We start from the raw sequence: 8,081 nt of genomic DNA, 5'->3' as shown, positions 1-8,081 counted from the left end.
ATTTAATTAATTAATTATTAGGCCCCTTGTTTATTTTTTCCCCAATTTCTGTTTAACAGAGAGAAGATTTTTTTCAGCACATTTCTAAACATAATAGTTTTAATATCTCATTTCTAATAACTGATTTATTTTATCTTTGCCATGAAGACAGTAAATAATATTTGACTTGATATTTTTCAAGACACTTCTATACAGCTTAAAGTGACATTTAAAGGCTTAACTAGGTTAACTAAGTTAACTAGGCAGGTTAGGGTAATTAGGCAAGTTATTGTATAATAATGACTAATGGTTTGTTCTGTAGACTATCAAAAAAAATTAGCTTTAGGGGGTTAATAATTTTGACCCTAAAATGTTTTTTAGAAATTAAAAACTGCTTTTATTCTAGCCGAAATAAAACAAATAAGACTTTCTCCAGAAGAAAAAATATTATCAGACATACTGTGAAAATTTCCTTGCTCTGTTAAACATCATTTAGGAAATATATAAAAATAATATTAATTCAAAGGGGGCTAATAATTCTGACTTCAACTGTATGTATATATATATATATATATATATATATATATATATATATATATATATATATATATATATATATATGAAACAAATGTGCATAAATAAAGCAACCAAGTCCCTGAACATTAACCAAAATCAAAATAATAAAAAAGTGGAGGGCAACAAGCCATGGAAAGTGGTTTAACCACCAGAAATAAGACATAAATATATTTTGATATATAATATTTCACCTAATTTGGTTATCGGACTGATAGCGATAACATTAAAAATAACATTTATCGTCCAAATTTGATATGGACACCAATATATAGTGCATTCTTTACGGTGTTACCATACACCTTAAGCCCTTAACAATCATATGCAGGGGATGAAGCAAAGACAGTTCCAGTGCATTTACAGCAAAGCAGCTGTACAATTTAATGGATGGAGGGTTTTGACTTAAATGTAAAATTCATTCATTCATTCATTTTCTTTTCGGCTTAGTCCCTTTAATAATCTGGGGTCGCCACAGCGGAATAAACCGCCAACTTGTCCAGCACATGTTTTACGCAGTGGATGCCCTTTCAGCTGCAACCCATCTCTGGGAAACATCCATACACACTTATTCACACACATACACTACGGACAATTTAGCTTACCCAATTCACCTGTACCGCATGTGTTTTGGACTGTGGGGGAACCGGAGCACCTGGAGGAAACCCACACCAACACAGGAAGAACATGCAAACTCCACACAGAAAAGCCAACTGACCCAGCCGAGGCTCGAACCAGCGACCTTCTTGCTGTGAGGCGAACGTGCTACCCACTGCGCCACTGTGCAGACCTTAAATGTAAAATACCCTACAGAATAAATTGATATTATTCAATATCAAGCTAAAAGTGGTCTCGCCAGACCCGGAGATCGGCTAGATGGATTTAAAAATGGTCAAATTCATCTGTTTAACTAGCTGCGTGTAGTTAGGACATGGAGTCAGGACCTCGGTTTAACATCTCATCTGAAACACGGTGCTCACTGACAGTACAGTGTTCCCATCGCTAAACTGGGGCTATAAGTTGTAAATTGAGCCTATTTTAAAAAAAGCTTTAAGTGCTGTCTGTTAAACAAAGAGCAAAGAGTTCAAGTTGATGGACGGATGTCAAAAGTGACTGAATCCCTGATTGATCTTTCATTTGTGTCCGCCACATCAGTTTTCACCCCAGAAAAGTGGAAATGAAGACACTGGTGTCCAGATTTAAAGTTGCATGCCACCAGCGGTCAGGAAAATACAGCACCTGCACAAAAACACTGTTAATTATCTGCAAAGACTGTTAGTTTAATGATAGATTATATAGCAAAAAAGAGTCCTAAAAGATTATTTAAGGATCAAAGTGGATCCCTTAAATACCTATAATACAATAATCATATAATAATAAGAAGCTATAATAACATATGTATTATTGGGCTAATCATAATGACCCTAAATATTATTGTTAAAAATTAAAACGGCTTTTATTCCAGCCAAACTAAATTAAATAAGTTTTTTCTCCAGAAGAAATAATATAATAGTGTGAACATTTTTCTTTTGAACATCTCCTAATGTCACTTATCATGACCTAATAATCTAAAATAATTACATTTCACGGAAGGGCTAATCTTTTGGACTGTATATAAAGTAACATTAGAATGTTTAATTAAATTCAGACCCCAAAATGAACTGTCTCTATGACTTTATTGCGATGTATCTACTATAACATTCACCTCTCCGGGTCGTATTGTGCACTCCAGAGGCCGCTGGTGGAGCTCCAGGTCCAGGTAGGACTGAGAGACCCAGGAAAGAGTGGTGCGATTCGGGTGAAACTCGGGTGCCAAGTCAGGCGGGTAAAGAAACCAACGCTGGAGGAAAACAAACAATTAAACATTATATCTGCACAATAAAACATATCTGCATTTTAGCTAAGATATAATTAAAGAGGAGCCATTTATTGATTAAATTATTGATTAAATTATTTATTTAGGTTTGATGCAGTGGCTCAGTGGTTAGCACTGTCACCTCACAGCAATAAGGTCGCCGCTTCGAGCCCCGGCTGGGTCAGTTGGCATTTCTGTGTGGAGTTTGCATGTTCTCCCCGTGTTCGCGTGGGTTTCCTCCGATTGCTCGTTTCCCCCACAGTCCAAACACATGTGCTATAGGTGAATTGAATAAACTAAATCAGCCGTAGTGTATGTGTGTGAATAAGTGTGTATGGGTGTTTCCCATTAGTGGATTGCAGCTGGAAGGGCATCCGCTGTGTAAAACATATGCTGGATAAGTTGGCGGTTCATTCCGCTGTGGTGATCCCTGATAAATAAAAGGACTAAGCCGAAGGAAAATGAATGAATGATGGATTTATTCATTTATTTATTTATTTGGAAATTATGCACACCTGAGGTGATGATGTGGCCACGATGTAACTATGGTTACCACCAGTGTTGGGAAAAGTTACTTTAGAAAGCAATATATTACAATCTTGCATTATAGAATTATACATTACACAAATGTGGTATTTAGTTACTTTTTAGGAAAAGCAATGTTTTTTGTTACTTGAGTGTTACTTTTTTGTCTGGGCTAGGCTTGGTTGTTTGTTATAATATTTTAAAAAATGATTTTGAAAAACAAAAAGACACCAACTGTGAAATTTGAAGTCAAAAGTAAACCTCAAACTGAAGGAAATTGAAACTTGAAAGAAATTGTAAGAGCTATCGATCAATACAGGTGGAAAAGTAACTCCGATATTTTCTTGGAAATGAACAAGTAATGAATTACTTAATTAGTTACTTGAAAAAAGTAATCTAATTAAATAACTCATGTTTTATGCATTAAACTCCACTGACCTTCCTGCCGTAGATGACTTCAGAGTATCCAGGGCCGTGCCAGTGAAATGGGACCCCAGTTCCTGGTCCTACAGGACATAGAGGGTACTTTTAAAGGAACAGATCACTTCAAAAATGTAATCTACTACTAACAAATCCAGTCCATAGATTGAGTTCTCTATTCATAATATCAACCCAGGCTCGTTCTGAAAACGTACCGCTATATACATTTCTGGAGAGAGGTATGTTTTTTTTTTGCAGTTTTTGTGAATCCACAAGAGGCCGCTGTGTACGTTTTTTCAGATCTCAAATTTCTCTCGCGAGTGCCATTCGGGCCTGCTGTTATCACATAAATCCACCAGAGGTCGCTGTCGACTGACTGACTGACCGTTCGACTGACGCACCCTCCTCCTTCCCTAAACCCAACCAATAGTGTTTTTAAAAGCACTAAAACCCTCGCCTGATTTTTACCACGTTTTCAGATTTTACCACATTCTTACCCTGTTATTTACTTGTTTATTTTATTTTTTTGGCTTGTTTTTTTTGTCTTACTGCTTACTTTGTCTTAACCGTTCTTCACCGGACTCAAACCTCGTCGTCGAAGTCAACTCCTCTCTGCATCTCAAGTCCGCCAACGTACTGTACATGTCGAGCTAACTGAACAGACTGGTAACAGCGGGAAAGTCGTCCATATGGAGATATGGTAAGCGTGAAAAGGACACCGTCATATCGCCCGGTAGCATTTGTTTTAAAGACGAAATGCAGCCATACGTACTTCAGGCTACATAATTTGTGATTCCAGAAATGTATATAGGACTACGTTTTCAGAATGAGCCTATATAATATATAATATTAAATAATTATAATAATATTGCACTGTGGAAAAAGACTGAGCCTGTGTAATGTTGTAAATAATTTTCATTTTTTAGACTCATAACTTTCATAACGGTTTCCATCGGTTGGTGTTAATGCCCATTGCAAACTACTGCATAAGAAACAAGTGAATTTCTAACAAAAATCATTTAAATTGCTAAATGTTTTTACACTCTCTTGAGGTGGTTTTGAACTTATAGTGAACAATGGCAGACGGAAATGCCTTTGCTGAATAAACTGTGAACATTACACCCGTGTGTCTCTATTATGTTTGCCTTGTTTTCTATTGGTTGCTAGGTTACCAATACTACAATGAGCTGCTCTAAGAACACTTAATTTACATTTAAAATATTTTCTCTCTTTCTTTATTCTCTTCATATTAGGATGGAATACTAGCTACTGTTTTGCTTTATAGGATCTTAACGTGTTGTTTATTAGATCTTAATGCAAGATTTTAAAGTCCGGATGAACCGCATCATATTGTGATGCAGTTGCTAGAGAAACGCATTATTAAATGAGAAAACAGTGGGCGTGGCTTGTTTTTTCTACTGCGAGTTGATTGGATGTAGTAAAGTAGGCATTTCATTCAGAAAGATCAGGAAAGTCATTTGGGGAGAGTTATTACAGCCTAACAGATTATTATCCTCCTCCTCACCATTTTGTTTGTTGTCAAAACTGACAGTTGGAGAGGTGTGGTTAAGTATGTTAGCCACGCCCCAATACCTCAGACAGACATGATCTGAGAATTGAACTGAAAACAAACAGGAAGTGCATTTTCAGATTTTAGTTAAAGATTACAAGGGCAAACTATTGTTTTTTCTTATTGACATGCACAGATGAATTATTCACAACTGGCAATGTGAGCTGACAAAATCATTTGGTTAGTTTTGATATTGTGTGTACTTTAATTGTACTAATTTACAAGTTGGTATACTTTGAGTGCTGGGTTACGGATGGAAAGGCATATGGTACGTAGAACCATTGAATAATTAAATTGGTTCATTCTGCTGTGGTGACCCCTGATAAATTAGGAACCAAGCCGAAGGAAAAGGAATGAATGAATAATGTATTCTCAGGGTTTAAGTGTATTAATTATGTTTTGCCTATACTGTATGTGTTTTTATTTGACTTTCAAAGTGCCATTGACTTGAATTTTATGAATCACCAAGCACCAAATTTCAGCTAACAATCTTTAATATTCTAGGAACAAAGGAAGAAATAAAAGTCACCTACATCTTGGATGCCCTGAGGTTGAAAAAATTAGCAATACATTTTTCATTTTTGGATATACAACCCATTTAGTTTGTGACACTTTGTGTATGTACATCCAAAACTCCAAACAGACTGGATTGAAGAGTCTGTAGAGAAAAAAATATTAGCCCTCCTGTCAAATTATAATTATTTTTAAAAAATTACCAATATTTGTAAGTTTTATTTCAATTTTCACAGTATTCCCCATTATATTTTTCTTCTGGAAAAAGTCTTATTTCTTTTAGATGGACGGGAATCATTTATTTATTAATTTAACTACTATTTAGGTCAATATTTTAACCCCATTGGCAACAGAACAAACCACTGATGTCCAATGACTTGCCTAAATAATCTAGTCAAGCCTTTAAGATGAATACTACTATCCTCTAGAGCAGTGGTTCTCAAACTTTTAAACCAGCGACCCCCATTGTATAAGATCGTCAAGAACTCGCGACCCCCCACTACCAAAGCATATACAAACAATAAAAATAGCTTCTTTTTAAGCTGTTCACAATATTTTAACTATATTTACTATACATTGCAGGGCTCGAAATTAATATTTTTGCTTGGTAGCACTGGTGCTCCTAACTTTAAAAATGTAGGCGCACCAGCCAAAATTTAGTGGCTCCCACCAATTATTGTTATGTTACTACAAGTTTTATAAACAGATTTATTGCATTTGAAATCAACAATAATCAAAACTAACAAGCAAAATATTTATATGCATGCGTGAGGAAAATATGGCTCAATGAAATCCCGTTATCACAAGAAAATACATTTTTATAACATAATTGAGTGACCAAAAGATATCACGGATCGCTCACCGGCCCTGCACGCACTGCTTGACATGAATTCAGTAATGAATCTGTTAAACGATAACTGTGCTGTGTTCTCACGCCTGGTGTATGATATTGCACAGATGCTTTTGTCATATACCTTATTATGTGCATACATCATTTTAATAGCAATACCGCTCTTTTCATGAGCTGCAATATTAGTTTAATCTTAGTCGGTGCAAGCCCTTTTGCGATGGTGTACGTGGTTAACTTCTACATATAGCTGCCACTTGTACGGCTGACAGCATCTGGCGATTAAATGAAGGTTTAAACAGAACCTCTCGTGCTTAAACTGTGTAGATGTGGCAAACAGTTACCTGAAAATTCCGTCCCACAGATTTTACAGTGAATGCTTAAGTTATTTTCATAGCGGACTTGAAGCCAATTGAAGTCTTATCCACTCTTCAATTAGTATAGCTGGTGGATTAACATTTATTACATGATCGGTAATCAGATGTGCCATTAATTTTAGCTTTAGGTGGTTTCTAAAACTAAATCTGTCAGTGTTGTTTTCATTCTCATCTGCAGCGCTTTACATTTTCGCGGTTGTCGCTCTTGTCATCTGAAGACTGAGTGATTGACAGCTGACTTTAACCAATCATTCGTGTTCAGTTCTTAGAGCAGTGGGCCAATAAGAAGAGCGCGAAGGCGGGGCAAGCGTTGAAGGCTTTGTTTACTGCGGCAAGTTGACATGACAACAGTTTTAAACTGTTCCTGAGCGCTGCGTTCCAAGTAAAAAGATGCATTCTGCCTGAATGTGTCCTAAATACTTTATGAATCAGTAATGTCTTTTAAAAAATCTGAAAATATTAGCTTTCACTTGTAATACTGAAAAATATTTATTATAATCACTGAAAATTACACATTTTTAAATCACTCTCGCGACCCCTTGAAATTACTCTGCGACCCCCAGTTTGAGAACCACTGCTCTAAAGCAACTAGTAAAATATCATGCATTGAAATGAGTTATTAAAACTAATGTTTAAAAATGTGTTTATCATTTTGGAAATATTTATTTTTAAACTAATAATTTATAAATAAATAAATTTATTAATAACTAATAATTTTATCTTCAACTGTATGTGTGAGTGTGTACCAGCAATCCCAAAGCTATATGCAGGATGCATGAGAGGAAGAGAAAAAGGTGGTGCTTTATACTCCTCAAACAGAGAACGCCACTCCGTGAAGTTATTGTCCCCAAAGAAGTACAGTGTATCTGAAACAAACAAGCACACACTTTATGAAATTTTGACGAGCAGTGAGGAAAATGCTTGAACAAAGGGCTGTATGTATGTATGTATGTATGTATGTGTGTGTGTGTATGTGTGTGAGAGAGAGAGAGAGAAAGACAGAGAGAGAACTGACCACTGCCCAGCGTGTCTTCAGACTGAGGCGTCAGCAGGAACTTTACAAATTCTTCAAACCGGACGTCCACTTTTAAGAAACCAGGGTAAATAGAGTTTAACATTTTTAATAGATTAAAACTATACATTTTTATACTTTTTGTATATAATCTTGTGTTTGGCTGTTCAAGCTAGGCTTTTAAAGGTACTTCTCTGAACAGAATTACAGTGGGGGAAATAAGTATTGAACTTGTCATTTCCTGGGAATAATATTTCTAAAGGAGCTGTTGACGTGGAATTGAACCAGATTTAGGAAAAAACCCAAACAACACAAACATAAAAATAAAACAAAACTGAGTTAACTGTATGGGTTAACTGTAATAACATTGGAATAACACAAGGAGAAAGTCCTGAACTACTGAAATGTATTTA

General features: G+C 35.8%; 1 protein-coding gene across 1 annotated transcript in view; it reads right to left on the bottom strand.

The window, feature by feature from the left end:
* Nucleotides 1-630: 630 nt before the first annotated feature.
* The window catches only part of jmjd8 (jumonji domain containing 8), an 11,121-nt gene continuing 3,670 nt past the window's right edge, over nt 631-8,081 (bottom strand). The window contains exons 5-9 of the mRNA XM_056453146.1: nt 7,672-7,740; nt 7,403-7,522; nt 3,368-3,435; nt 2,255-2,389; nt 631-1,788 (exon numbers count right to left, since the gene is read on the bottom strand). Coding sequence (XP_056309121.1) covers nt 1,708-1,788; nt 2,255-2,389; nt 3,368-3,435; nt 7,403-7,522; nt 7,672-7,740 — 473 coding nt within the window. The 3' untranslated portion in view covers nt 631-1,707. The remainder of the gene's footprint in view (nt 1,789-2,254; nt 2,390-3,367; nt 3,436-7,402; nt 7,523-7,671; nt 7,741-8,081) is intronic.

Source organism: Danio aesculapii, chromosome 3 (genome assembly GCF_903798145.1).
Source record: "Danio aesculapii chromosome 3, fDanAes4.1, whole genome shotgun sequence".
Taxonomy (NCBI): Eukaryota; Metazoa; Chordata; class Actinopteri; order Cypriniformes; family Danionidae; genus Danio; species Danio aesculapii.
The sequence above is the reverse complement of the archived record's forward strand: the minus strand, read 5'-3'. Positions and strand labels throughout refer to the sequence as shown.